The sequence below is a fragment of the Podospora pseudocomata genome, assembly GCF_035222375.1.
Source record: "Podospora pseudocomata strain CBS 415.72m chromosome 1 map unlocalized CBS415.72m_1.2, whole genome shotgun sequence".
Lineage (NCBI taxonomy): Eukaryota > Fungi > Ascomycota > Sordariomycetes > Sordariales > Podosporaceae > Podospora > Podospora pseudocomata.
The window spans coordinates 39,951-52,089 of record NW_026946364.1 but is presented as its reverse complement, the minus strand read 5'-3'; the positions used below and the strand labels follow the sequence as shown (position 1 = coordinate 52,089).

The 12,139-nt window shown below is 54.7% G+C and overlaps 7 protein-coding genes and 1 non-coding gene across 8 annotated transcripts; 4 read left to right on the top strand and 4 right to left on the bottom strand.

The window, feature by feature from the left end:
• Window positions 1-458: 458 nt before the first annotated feature.
• QC762_100840 (uncharacterized protein) lies at window positions 459-1,287 on the top strand (the record flags this gene model as incomplete). The annotated part of the gene is made up of 2 exons (XM_062884464.1): window positions 459-835; window positions 888-1,287. 2 exons carry the CDS (start codon window positions 459-461, stop codon window positions 1,210-1,212), a joined length of 702 nt encoding a protein of 233 aa, XP_062747197.1. The 3' UTR covers window positions 1,213-1,287.
• Window positions 1,216-3,058, bottom strand: QC762_100850 (uncharacterized protein). Its single transcript, XM_062884465.1, has 3 exons — window positions 2,686-3,058; window positions 1,681-2,637; window positions 1,216-1,630 (listed from the first exon to the last, which is right to left on the bottom strand). Exons 1-3 carry the CDS (start codon window positions 2,717-2,719, stop codon window positions 1,272-1,274), a joined length of 1,350 nt encoding a protein of 449 aa, XP_062747196.1. The 5' UTR covers window positions 2,720-3,058; the 3' UTR covers window positions 1,216-1,271.
• A 107-nt stretch (window positions 3,059-3,165) lies between these two features.
• On the bottom strand, window positions 3,166-3,257 carry QC762_0025760. Its single transcript has one exon. It is a non-coding gene; the product is annotated as a tRNA-Gln (tRNA).
• Window positions 3,258-3,358: 101 nt separating this feature from the next.
• QC762_100860 (uncharacterized protein) lies at window positions 3,359-4,165 on the bottom strand. The gene is made up of 2 exons (XM_062884466.1): window positions 4,038-4,165; window positions 3,359-3,987 (listed from the first exon to the last, which is right to left on the bottom strand). The coding sequence occupies exons 1-2, from the start codon at window positions 4,038-4,040 to the stop codon at window positions 3,556-3,558; spliced, it is 435 nt and encodes a 144-aa protein (XP_062747195.1). The 5' UTR covers window positions 4,041-4,165; the 3' UTR covers window positions 3,359-3,555.
• A 52-nt stretch (window positions 4,166-4,217) lies between these two features.
• Window positions 4,218-5,047, top strand: QC762_100870 (uncharacterized protein; the record flags this gene model as incomplete). The annotated part of the gene is made up of 2 exons (XM_062884467.1): window positions 4,218-4,828; window positions 4,884-5,047. Exons 1-2 carry the CDS (start codon window positions 4,315-4,317, stop codon window positions 5,045-5,047), a joined length of 678 nt encoding a protein of 225 aa, XP_062747194.1. The 5' UTR covers window positions 4,218-4,314.
• Window positions 4,915-8,580, bottom strand: QC762_100890 (uncharacterized protein). Its single transcript, XM_062884469.1, has 3 exons — window positions 7,985-8,580; window positions 7,345-7,929; window positions 4,915-7,254 (listed from the first exon to the last, which is right to left on the bottom strand). The coding sequence occupies exons 1-2, from the start codon at window positions 8,339-8,341 to the stop codon at window positions 7,600-7,602; spliced, it is 687 nt and encodes a 228-aa protein (XP_062747192.1). The 5' UTR covers window positions 8,342-8,580; the 3' UTR covers window positions 4,915-7,254; window positions 7,345-7,599.
• On the top strand, window positions 5,947-7,500 carry QC762_100880 (uncharacterized protein; the record flags this gene model as incomplete). Its single annotated transcript, XM_062884468.1, has 1 exon — window positions 5,947-7,500. One exon carries the CDS (start codon window positions 5,947-5,949, stop codon window positions 7,498-7,500), a length of 1,554 nt encoding a protein of 517 aa, XP_062747193.1.
• A 518-nt stretch (window positions 8,581-9,098) lies between the features above and the next one.
• On the top strand, window positions 9,099-12,021 carry QC762_100900 (uncharacterized protein; the record flags this gene model as incomplete). Its single annotated transcript, XM_062884470.1, has 4 exons — window positions 9,099-9,284; window positions 9,336-10,046; window positions 10,103-11,174; window positions 11,225-12,021. The coding sequence occupies 4 exons, from the start codon at window positions 9,099-9,101 to the stop codon at window positions 12,019-12,021; spliced, it is 2,766 nt and encodes a 921-aa protein (XP_062747191.1).
• Window positions 12,022-12,139: the final 118 nt, after the last annotated feature.

Below are 12,139 nucleotides of genomic sequence, written 5' to 3'. Positions count from 1 at the left end.
TGTTTCCAAACACTGCTGATTGATTAGATCATAGTAAACATTATTTCAAATCAAAGAGAAGCCCTTCAGGGGGGTTACATCTCGGAGGATGAGCTCAGAGACACGACGTGGTGAAGTGGCAGAGGTCCTTCAGGCTGTTGTTCGCCCACCGGCCGGGATCACTTGATTTGTGAAACGGGATCTCTGATTTGCTGCCGATCACTTGCCGCTCGACGATAGTTGGAGGAGTTGATCAGTGCAAATACTCTATATAACACATGGATGGCAAGGGTGATGCCTCATATGGACTTTATCCGGAGAGCAACCATGAACGACAGATCAGCGAGACTCAGTATGACCAGTTTGAGAAGGAGGGAATAGTACACAAAAATAAGATGATAAATTCCAAGCCTTTCCCTCTGTTTTTGAGTTCTATGTTGGCAAGAAATTACCCCTGAATTGGCCCCGAATCGTTCACCATGCATCTGCCATCACTCGTCGCGTTCTTCGCCGCACCTTTGCTGGCAGCTTCCTCCCCGGTGACTCCCTCGTCCGAGATAGAACCGCGGCAAGTGTACGGCGTCACCTCAAAATACTGCTCCACCGCCTCCGGCAACGTGCCGAGTCTCTGCTTTCTTCAGTATTACACCTCGGCCACCGCGCCCACCTACCGCATCGCCCTGCCCTCTGACGCGACCAACAATGCGGCATACGACACCATCCTCCAGATCATCTCCCCCGTTGCCCAGACATGGGTTGGCTTTGCCTGGGGCGGCGGGATGACCAACAATCCGCTCACGGTTGCGTGGCCGAACGGAAACTCGGGTCAGGTGTCTGTGTCGTCGAGGTGGAGCGCGTATGTATCTTGGGAATAGGTTGATGAGATCAAAAGCTGATGTTTCCCACAGCGGCCGCACTACCCCTGGCCTCTACAGCGGTGCCACCCTGCGCACCCTGTCGACAGCACGCAACTCGACGCACTGGACCGTCGAGGTTGTCTGCACGGGCTGCAGCAGGTGGAACAGCCAGCAAAACGGCGGGCGCCTCGAAACACAGTCTGGCAGTGCGTCGACCTTTGCCTGGGCCATCAGCCGCACCGCCGTGCCCCAGCCTTCGAACCCATCCGGTAGCTTTCCTGTGCACAACAACCAAGGCATGTTTAGCAACGCGCTGGACTTTGGCAAGAACGCTAGGGCCACGTTTACGCAATATGTTCAGAACAAGCGGTCATGATATGTGCAGGAGTAGATTATTAGTATAGAGGCCTATATATGGTACAACAAAGATTGGTATTAGGCAAACGCCCCCACCAGGCTCATCAGGCTTGCGCCTCCGGCCACTGCCAGAAAGGCATTCACTCGTTTCCGTCCTCTCAGTGTCTTGTAGCTCTTTTCACTCAAAAAGTCTTCTGCCAGCAGCTGGACAAGCCCGGCAAAGAGCAACAAACCGGCAGATATGGCGTTCATAAAACCAACCATGAGCAAGCCTGTCTGGCTCATGGGGTCGTAGAACCTGTGGACAAACAGCCCGATGGCTTGGCCGATGGGCGTGGTCAGGCCAAATGCCAGAACCATCAGCCAAGGATGGGGAGAGGATTTGGGAAAGTGGAGGGCTGCAATGCGTGTTCCCAGCGCAAGACCTTCGAAGGATTCTGTTCATTGTTAGGATTTCTGTCTGTCAGAGCGGAAAGGGCGCACATACGGTGAAAGGAGATGGCCAGAAGGAAAACGGCAAAGGATGGGCCTGTGGCGACAGACAGGGCCATGCCGATGAACACGCTGTGAAACAGAATGCCGGCTTCCAACAAAACGCACTGAAGCATCATGCGTTGCTGTTCCTCCGTGTTTGGGGGGCCTTGGTGATGATGTCCGCTGTGCGCATGTGAGGGAAGAGCTGGCAACGGTTTCGACGTGGCCAGGAGCCGTGTCGAGCCACCCTGTCCGCTGCCATTGAGCTCATCCAAGCTGAGCTCCAGCTCCAGGGACTCCCTTTCTCGTTCGAACGAATCCCTGCTCTGGCGCGATTTGGCCTGCATCAGAGGAGTGCCTCCCGGAAGAGGTGAGGCCCCGGAAACCAAGCCCCGATGCTCTCCAGCCTCTTCCAGATCGTCCATGGCGATATCCGGGATCCTCGAGTGTCCAGCATGTCCGTGCGTGCGCGTGTGTTTTGCCTCTTCGTGCCCTTCCTCCGAGTCCTCGTCGTCCCAGGAATGCGAGTGACTATGCCCGGCCCCTCGGCTCGACAGGATCGACTCAATCACCACGACCACAAACGCCGCAATCATGGCTATCAGCCCAGCCAGTGGCCGGTACCCCTTGCTGAAAACATGAGGCAGGCAAGGATCTGTCAGGGACACAAAGGCAGTGGGCAGCAAGTGCACAAACGCTGTGGCCATCAAGACGCCAGTGCCAAAGTGCTGACAGACAAACAGAATATTCTTTTGGCGCTTCCCCGGCTTCGTTACTCGTTGAGAAAAGAGCGGAAAGGCGCAGGCCAAGGTGCTGATGGTGAGAATCAGGAACAGGGCGAAGACGTGAAGGGGCGTGTCGTAGCCATGGCTGTTTTGGCCGGAGCCGCAAGCTGGTCGTTGATCGCGATCGGCGTCGTCGCGTCGGGAAAGTTCGGCGAGGAGGAGAGAAGTTGGAATCTGTGACCATTCTACTTTCCTGTCAGTGATGCGCCGCAGTTGGCCAAAGGAAGACGCACCATTGGCTCGTGGTGCGAGCAAGTTTGGCTCCATCTTCAGCGGTGACTGATCCTACTGTTGCGCACGCAACGGAAAACTATGATGGCATTGTGAATAGTTGCAGACTGCGACACCAACGGTAATGTGGCCCTTTTGCTCGTGCCTCGTTTCCAGTTGTTGGTTGATAAATGTTTGTCGTGTAGAGCAGGTGGACGCCGTGCCTGCCGAGAGCGGGAGCTAGGTGCCAATGACGCCCGCGAGAAACAGACCGGACCCCCTGGGAAAGTGGACCAAGACCAGCTAATTTTAGCACCGAGACCCTCTGCACCCTGAGGTCATTTTGATCTTTAGCTCGATTATTTTTTGGCATCAATCAAATGACAGAAATCCAAAGATACATTACCTAGGACACACTGAGCTCCTGGTGCCGTGGATATCGTGTGTTGAGTAAGAACGACTGCCAATTATAATACCATGATCTGACTGTCGAAATCATCCAAGGTTGTGTAGTGTAGTGGTTATCACTCTGGATTTTGATGACATTTCTCATTCAAACCTTCCAGTAACCCCGGTTCGAACCCGGGCACGACCTCAACCTTTTGGTATTTTGCTCATCTTCATCATCGACAAGTGGACTAACCCAGATGCGATCTATCTGGTATTATTTTGCACATAGCATTGAGATGAAAGGGCGCTCTTGTAGCATTCGGCAACAGCCGTGCCAACGACGGAATAATGATTTTACTGTCATTTGCTCTCTGGGCTAAGAAACACCAAACACCATGATATCAATGCAATTGCAGCCCCAACACCAGCTAAGAGAACGCCAAACTCGCATATGATGCTCCTTTAGACCCAGAACCACCCTCCTTTGTGCACGCCAGGAATGTTTAGGCCTCGACATCGTTGATTGGAAAGGCGACCTCAAACTTGACTGGCTCGTCCTCATCCTCGTCTGGTTCCAGCAGCGCAAACGCAAGAGTGCTAACCTTCTTCAACCCCTTCTTGCCCAAAGTATCCTCCGGGCTCACGTCAAACTTCTTGAACCCCCTGGTGTAGTCGTCGGCATCTCTGGGCGTGCCAAACACGACTCTGACGTCGGCGTCTTCAGTTGGAATGGGCGTAATGGTGGATTCTTTCTCGGTAGATTTGGGCACGCCCTCTGGGTAGCGGTCACGCAAGACCTCGAGAAGATTTGCGGAGAGCTTCTCAAAGGTCCATGATGGAGACGCAAAGAGGAAGACGCTGGTAATGCCGTGCTTGAGTATGATTGTAAGAGCAGTAGGCGAGTCGTCAATGACGGCGGCAGAACGTGGAGGCTGTCACTCTATCAGCTTCACAACATAGCAACATCACTATAAGAACCACATACCATCTTGACAGTGATCTATATTAAAAATTGATGAGCTTGTACTATCTTGATGTCTTGGGTGTAAAGGTGTGGTGAGAGCTTGTGTGGGGCAGGTTGCCAAGCTGCCTGATCATGGCGACAAACAGAAGGTGGGGCAGGGAGCTTTGACCTCTGCATTTTCCATTTTCAATCCAATCACCAGGCAGATCGACGGTGCAGCAGCTGTCTCGTCCGCTCAGTTTAACCATTGCCTTTCCTCGCTGAAGCATTCTCCTTCTCCAACATCACGGCCAAGCACATGATGACGGGACACGAGTCCAAAGATATATTCACCATGGCTACTCATCCGGCGTCTTACCCAGCAGCTCAAATCCCAGCCCCGCCCCAGCAAGACGATGTCCCGGTCGGCTATCAAAAGCCCAGTAAAGAAGAAATCGAGGCATTCTACATTTCTTCGCGCTTGTCGATGCCCCCTATGATTCGGTTGCCGCTCGCCACAATGCTGTCTTTTGGCACTGGCTTCCTTGTCGGAGCAGGGCACGGCAGCAAAATCGCCAGTCTCCAGTTCCGCGCCGAGCATGCCCACAAGCTGCCCTCGACCGCCACCGGCTGGTACCTGTACCACAAGAGCAAGAATTACATCGCAGCCCGCGGAGGCCTACGTGAGGGGTTAAAGATGGGAACCAAGATTGGTGTCTGGACTACGGCTGTGTTTTCCATTGAGCACATGTTTGACGAGTATCGCGGCACTGCCGATCTGTTCAACACTGTGACGTCCATGGTGACTTGTGCTGGAGTCTTTAGCCTCTGGAGTATGTTTTCTTGAATACCGAAAGCCTACGGCAAAATACTAACAGACTGCTGCAGACCGTTACTCATTGCCCCTCGCAGCCCGAACCACCAAGACAGCCCTCGTGGTCGGTACCCTCTACGGCGGAATACAAGACATCCTGGCGGCTAAGAGGGGCCGCCGTCTGCAGTACGTCGAGTATATCAAGCGCAAGATCAGGACCTTGAAGCAAAAGGCATGAGCACTCTTGTATCCGCCACAGTGTTGATTGCCAGGCTCCTTTATACCGTTGTTCGCACCAGGGAGGGGCGGCAAGCTTCAACACACCACGAGAAGGGTACTTCCGCTTCGGCCCTTGTCGGGAAAGGGATCACCCAGCTGCATGGCCACGGCGCACCACGAAACCACATGACCCAGTCAGCCTCCTCAATTGGCGCGGCTGGTCACTGGATCGGATAATTGGAATTGACGTCTTTCTATGAGCGCCGATAGCAACCGCTCTCCGAAGCCGCTGGCGTGGGCTTTGTCATGGGGATGGCGCTGCTTGCGACGTCCGCGGTGAAGGAGTCGGGACTGTCCAGGGGCCATGGAAAGCCGTCCACAGGGGCATTCAGGAGCGCTAGGGAGCTTGGCAGGACTGGCAGCTCGACTGGAATGAATCGAGACCCGCGTGGGAGCAGAGGGGCGGGGCCAATTCGTCGATGACGGCAGTGGTCCCTTTCCCCACACTTGCCCGCATTTGCGGCTACCGGCGGCCTTTGGCAGGGGGTGTGGGGGGCCGCCGGTTGATAAGGGACCGACGATAACATCATGCCTGCAGCGAACGGAAAGCTTGACAAAGGAGGCGTCCGAGATCGAACGGCAAATCAGCGAGTGCAGCAGCTTCGAGGGGTATCAGAGGGGATTGGTCGGCTCTGGAATGAACCACTATCAAAACTCAATGGAAACCTGGCCGGACTGCGTCACTGCATGTGCGATACCGGGGAGCTTGTCTCTGATATAAGGTGGACGTAGCGTAACCTGGCCATCAATTGACTTTGGATTTCATCTCAACTTGCTGGTGCTTTTTGCTGCCTGCGTCATTGAGACCATCTTGCTCGCGACCTCTCAGCCAGAGCATCTCTTAGCAGGCCGGTGACCATGGCATCGCTCCCCAGGCCTTTGCCTGGCATGCTTCTGCCCTGGAGCATGTCCAAGAGACGGTCGATCGCTGCAATCAACTCCAGCGGACAAGCAGGTTTCCCTGTGCGGTGCGGCCGCCACAACATCATACTAATTCCTTCCAGAGAGTCATCATCCACATCAACTCGATCACTACACTACTCCTCTACACAGTCGTCACCATCCAGCAACCTGACACTATCAGGAGTACCATCGCCGTCACTGCTCCCCAATCATCAGCATCACCACCAACCACAAGGCGCCGGTATGGGGCCACCAAAACCGGCGCCTCTCTCAGTCTTACCTCTGGCCACCGTGCTCAGGTCATGGATGACGGCCACGATATCCTCGTCGCCATTCTTCTTACCTCCCTCACTGGCCATCATGTCCATGCTGGCCCATACAACCAACCCAGTTCTCAACCCTGACTCAAACCCACTGTTGCGAGCTCTGCTGAAGAAGACGTTTTATGCCCAATTCTGCGCCGGCGAGCAGCCTGCCGAGGTAGCCAGGACGATCAAGGGCCTCAAAGACGTGGGGTTTGAAGGGGTGATTTTGGGCTATGCCAAAGAGGTCGTCACCCCGCATGGACAGGAGGGAACTGGTTCTTTGCCAAAGCATGTTGCGGAAGAGACCAAGGTCGACATGGAGGAGATTGACAGCTGGGCTCAGGGGACGCTCATGACCGTGCTACTGGCCAACAGGGGGGATTATGTGGCCCTCAAATTTACCGGGGCGGGCGTGCTGGCATTGCAGTGTCTACGGCAGGGGGCGGATCCCTCACCACAGCTGAAAAAGGCGATCGAGAGCATATGTGTATTGGCCCAGTCAAGGAGTGTCAGGTTGCTATTCGACGCTGAGCAAGCCGCCGTCCAGGGCGGAATTGACAAGTGGACGGTGGAGTTTATGGAGAGGTACAACAGAACCCAGCCGGTGGTGTATGGGACATATCAGGCTTATCTCAAGTCGACTCCCGAAACGTTAAGTCAACATCTACAGGAAGCCAAGAAGAAGGGGTTCGTACTGGGCGTCAAACTGGTCAGAGGCGCGTACCTGGGGAGCGACCCAAGGCAGCTGATACACGACACCAAGGAGGACACAGACAAGGCATACGACGGTATTGCGGAGGCGTTGCTCAAAAGGGATTGGCAAGTAGGACCGTTGAAGGGAGAGGGTCAGTTTCCAGACGTGTCCATGGTAGTGGCTACCCACAACAGAGATTCCGTGGTCAGGGCAAAGAGAATACTGCAGCACGAGAGCAAGACCAACGATGTAGCATTTGCGCAGCTGCAGGGGATGGCGGATGAGGTCAGTTGTGAGCTCGTTGCGTTTAACCAACAAGAAGCGACTGAGAAGCAGGAAAAGGCCAAGGCGTACAAGTACTTGGTGTGGGGTTCAACAGGAGAGTGCATGAAGTATCTGCTGAGGCGAGCGTACGAGAACAGAGATGCGGTGCAGCGCACAGTTGGGTCGAGAGACGCCATGAGGGCCGAGGTCTTGAGGAGGCTCAAGTCGTTGTTTGGATTGGCCTGAGTTGTTGATTTAACCAAAACCCAACATGACCTAGACTGAGATGAGATAGCGAGATAATGATCATGACTGCTAAACGACTGGGTATCATTTCTCTTTTTCCTACAGTCCCCTCAGCGCCATGCCCATGATGGCCATGCTCTCCATCTTTTTCCTTTTTACCGCCTCATCTTTTGTCTGGTCCAAGACTGGAACTCCATTCAGCTTGTAATATTTCCTGACTTTTTGCCAGTCCGTGACTTCTGCGATCTCCTGGTCTGTTAATCTTACCAGTCGTCCCTCTATCTGCGATGTTAGATGTGACAAGACTTCCTCGGCTTCATTTTCTTGCTCGGCCTGTGGTAGCGGTTCGGGCGAGGAGAGAATCTTGACCACGACCAAGTCCTTGGTGGTGTCAGACGTTATACCCCATCGTCTGTACCCGTCGGCAATCTGTTTGTGGCGTTAGCCTGCAGCCCCGGTACGCATAACTCCGAGCAGATCGCACATTGTTGTTGATATTCAGGGAAGCCACCACTTCGGAGTGCACATTTGGCGTCCTCAAGTTTCCTTCCACCGAGCTATAGACTGCGTTCCAGACAGCTGCGAGGATATGGGCGCGCGAGACAATGGTAGAAGCATCGATAAAGGCGTATTCGAATTCGGGGTTGCGGGAAATCAGCTGGGTTTGGAGAAAGGGAGCGTTGGATACGTCGCGAACCAGAGCTCCGTATACCCTGTAGTTTGGGGGAATATGTTCGAGGGGGATGCGCTCGAGGGACATGGTGATGTTGGAAGGGGGTTTGGGACGTTTCGAGGTGGTTGAGAGGTCAGAGGTCTCGCTGGACGCTGGTCTTTTGCTCATGGATTTGGTGATGCTAGTGGTTGTTCTTTTGTCGGATTGTCAATCTCAAAGTCAATGTAGGTGCAGGAAACTTTGGAGGGGCAGAGCGCGGGGCACCAAGCTTTGGTCATCGAGAAATGTAAGTGGGGCCGGTACCACTCCATGTATTTTCGATACCGCTAACATGTCGCCTCACATGCACTACCGTAGACAATGTCAATCCGATTTCATATCTCAAAGCTTGTCCTAGGACTCATGACATCTCCTTTCTTTACCCTGCGCAAGGAGCAAATCTACATGTCATTATCATCGACATCCCGCGCTGAGATGAAGCAGAGACAAGGGACCTTCCCGTTACGCTTGTAATATTGCCAAGGCCCACTTTTCGCCGGATGCAGTGTGATGGCCCTCCTTGACAACGCCTGGCGGCACGAGCTGCTGCCAATCCCGGGGGTCTGGACGCGACGTTCAGACAGGGTCATGCCATCGCCAGCGCCGGCATTCTCCTTCCCAGCTTCCAATTGACACCGGCAAAACCCGCTGGGACACCAGCCATTCCACCATCGACCTGTACCACACTCTCCATCTCTCCCCAACTCGGAGGCGCATACGACCCAGGACGACATAGGAACCAGAAGGCGTCGGGTCGCCGCATCCATCCCATCGCCGCCCGTCGCTGAGGTGGCGCGGCACAGAAAACCACCAGGACAGCCTCGCAAATCAGTACACCTCAGAGTGTCTGTCGCCAAAATAGCGGCGCACTACAGATCCAATCACCATGCCTCCAGGCCGCCCAAACACCTTGAAGCGGGCCAGTGACTCCACCGGTTCTGACCAAGGCGACGGCGCTTCCACCAAGGTGAAGCTGCCGCGTCTCGAACGCGGTCCCGAGGACTTTTCCAGCGTTGTCAAGTCCAAGCTGCAATCGTACACCCGGACAGGCCAGGCTTGCGACAGGTGCAAGGTATGCTCTTTTCTTCTCTGGTGTGTTTGACCCAAACTAATCGGCTGTTAGGTTAGAAAGATTCGCTGCGATGCGCTCCCCGAAGGATGCTCCCATTGTACCAACCAGAATCTCGAATGCTATGTCACCGACCGAGTCACGGGGCGCACCGAGCGTCGAGGATACTTGCAACAGTTAGAGCGTGAAAAGGGTGCCATGCTGGCTCACATACGGTCGCTGGAAAAACTGCTGGAGAACAATGGCGTCGAGGTCAGGCCGTGGCAGTTCCCTGGGTACAACAACACCTACCCTGAAGGTATGGTTTTTGACGCCGTGGGCAACCCTCTCAAGGACTCCTGGTCTCAGGTCGGCTTGGTGTGGGTGAAGGGAGGCCGGCAAAAACCGCCATTGGAGCGCAGCTCGAGCACGCGATATCCCCTGATCGAAGCGAGGCCTGCCAATAACCATCTCGGTGTGTCTTCGGACAAGGAGCCGCTGAGCTCCATCAAGGGAACTACATTGTCCATCCTGGGCACCACTCTCGATATTACAGCCTCGTTTGACGGCCCAGACATGGACGAACCGCCGGCGGGCACGACTTTTGGCACGCCCCTGTACAACAAATCTGTCCAGGCCTTCTTCCAGACCTCGCTCAATATCCATCCCGCCCCGCCCAACGTTGAATTGCCTTCTCGACATGACGCCTTCACCTATGCCGAGTGGTACTTTCTGACCCTGTCACCGTTTCTTCCCATCTTGCACAAGCCTTCCTTTCTCCAGCTGGTAGGTCGTCTCCCCTGTGTAAAGCGAGAGTTGGACTAATTATGCCTGGACACCAGTTGAGGCGAATTTACGATGAACCAAACTTTAAACCTTCAGTCCCGGAACTGGTCATTACCCACATGGTGTTTGCTACCATCTATTTCCAATATGGTGTTCGAAACAGAGAAAAGCCGGAGCAGTACGTTCAGCTCAACGACCTGTCCAACAAGCACTACCACTGGTGCCTCAGCAAGTTCTATGATCTCGCCACAACCCAGTCTGTCACGGCTGTCCAAGCTCTCGCCATGATGATGTCGCACACTCGAAACTTCCCCAAGCCCGGCTGTGCTCTGACGCTGGCCAGTTTTGCCTTTATGAAGGCAATCGAGCTGAATCTGCATCGTGCGATCAAGATTCCCGGCGGTGGCACAACGTTGGAAAACGAAACGCGGAAACGCGTGTGGTGGGCCATTCTGGCCTTGTATAGCACCATCAACGGTCGACTCGGCCGGCCAATGCCCCTGTCTATCCAAGAGTTCGACGTGGAATTCCCCATTGCGATTCCGGATGAGTTTCTGGGAGAAGAGGGGGTGCTGGACGAGTCCAAAGTTGGACATTGCAACTACCAAGTTGGTCTGATGGGATTCAAAGTGACGCCTTTGCTGATCGAAATGTTTTCCAAACTGTATGGTGCGCGGCGGGACCCAAGCACGTACGTCGACGTGGTCCGAGAATTGGAGGATGGAATGCGCAACATGCTCGACAATCTTCCCGAGGAGCTCAACGTAGAAACGACCAAACCTGAAGCAAAGGTTTTTGCGCTTTATACACAGGCGTTTTGTCTCGAGTTTACCTTGTGTCTGAGACATCCTTCGGTCTGTATGACGGACGATCCCAAGTTTTGTGCGGAAAATACCAGGATATGCGAAGAGACCGTAAAGAAGCTGCTCAAGGTGGTGTCGACGTTGCACACGCTAAAGTCGCTCGATACGACGTGGTATCAGCTGGCTGTGTACGTGGCCGCCATCTTCACGCAGCTTGTTGCGCAGTGGGAGCGGCGGTTTGAGACGACGGTCTTGGAGGTTGCCAGTACCCGTGAGGACATGGCCACATGGCTGGCCATCATTGGGGAGATTGGGCGTTTGCTTGGTAAGCTTTTGTCTGTTTTTGTTGGTCGACGTTGGCTAACACGAACATAGGTACAGGGAACCGTCTGGCTACCGAAGTTGGGGTCATCATCGAACGCACACTGGGCTGGATCGAGCAGGACATGGCCCGTAAGGATGCCTCCTCGCAGGACATTCAGCCACACAGCTTGAAGTCTCAACAGGACCCCAGCCATGGCTTATCGGCCGTCGCCAGCGGAGGGACACAACCAGACCAACAGCCCGCTCCCATCAACGGAAACGGCTACTACGATTCGGGTCCCGTACCCAGCTCCACCACACCGTATCCGGCCCTGACGTACGCGGACCAAGGTGCTGTACAGCAAAACGGCGGTGCTGCAACGTTCGACTCGGCGGATGGCGCGTCGTACCTCTATGCGGCTGCGTCGGCAGCAACAGCGGCAAGCGTCTCCCCCAACGGTTCTACGCCTGTCGAGCCAACCAACCCACTGATTGCATTCGCATCACAGGCAACACAACATGTTGCCGGACAGTCAACAGACGACTGGCGTCCCCAAGCCCAAGCATCGGCTGCTGCACAAATGATGGCGCACAACGCGGCAAACACATGGCAAGACTGGACTGCCGCTATCGCGGGCGCCGCCGGGAACAACAGCCAGGAGCGCTTCAGCGCGAGTGCGTTGCTTACTCTAGGGTCAGGCAGGCCAGGTGACGTCCAGCTGGGCCACGTTGTCGAGGGTGTACCAACGCAGGCCGACGCCATGGGTGTTGGAAACGTTGCCAACGCCCATTCCGGTGCGCAATGGCCACTGTTATTATTCCACGACGGCACCGGTGTGCCGGGAGGCGGTGGAGGAGGCGGCGCTTGAGTGAGGAGGTTAATCATGTACCACCAACAGGATCACGTACTTTTTTTGCTTTTTTACGGTGTCTGGGTCACGGATAGGCTGAAAAGAATACTAAGCGACGGAGTTTCTGGAGTTTTGG

What these genes read in the sequence shown, in the direction of transcription:
- QC762_100850 (XM_062884465.1), bottom strand. Translation starts at nt 2,719, where the DNA reads ATGGAGCCAAACTTGCTCGCACCACGAGCCAATG. An exon ending in GCTCGCACCACGAGCCAATG is followed by an intron (nt 2,638 to 2,685) that starts GTGCGTCTTCCT and finishes ACAGGAAAGTAG; the next exon opens with AATGGTCACAGATTCCAACT. An exon ending in TCTGGCCATCTCCTTTCACC is followed by an intron (nt 1,631 to 1,680) that starts GTATGTGCGCCC and finishes AACAATGAACAG; the next exon opens with AATCCTTCGAAGGTCTTGCG.
- QC762_100890 (XM_062884469.1), bottom strand. Translation starts at nt 8,341, where the DNA reads ATGAGCAAAAGACCAGCGTCCAGCGAGACCTCTGACCTCTCAACCACC. An exon ending in CCCTGAATATCAACAACAAT is followed by an intron (nt 7,930 to 7,984) that starts GTGCGATCTGCT and finishes CGCCACAAACAG; the next exon opens with ATTGCCGACGGGTACAGACG.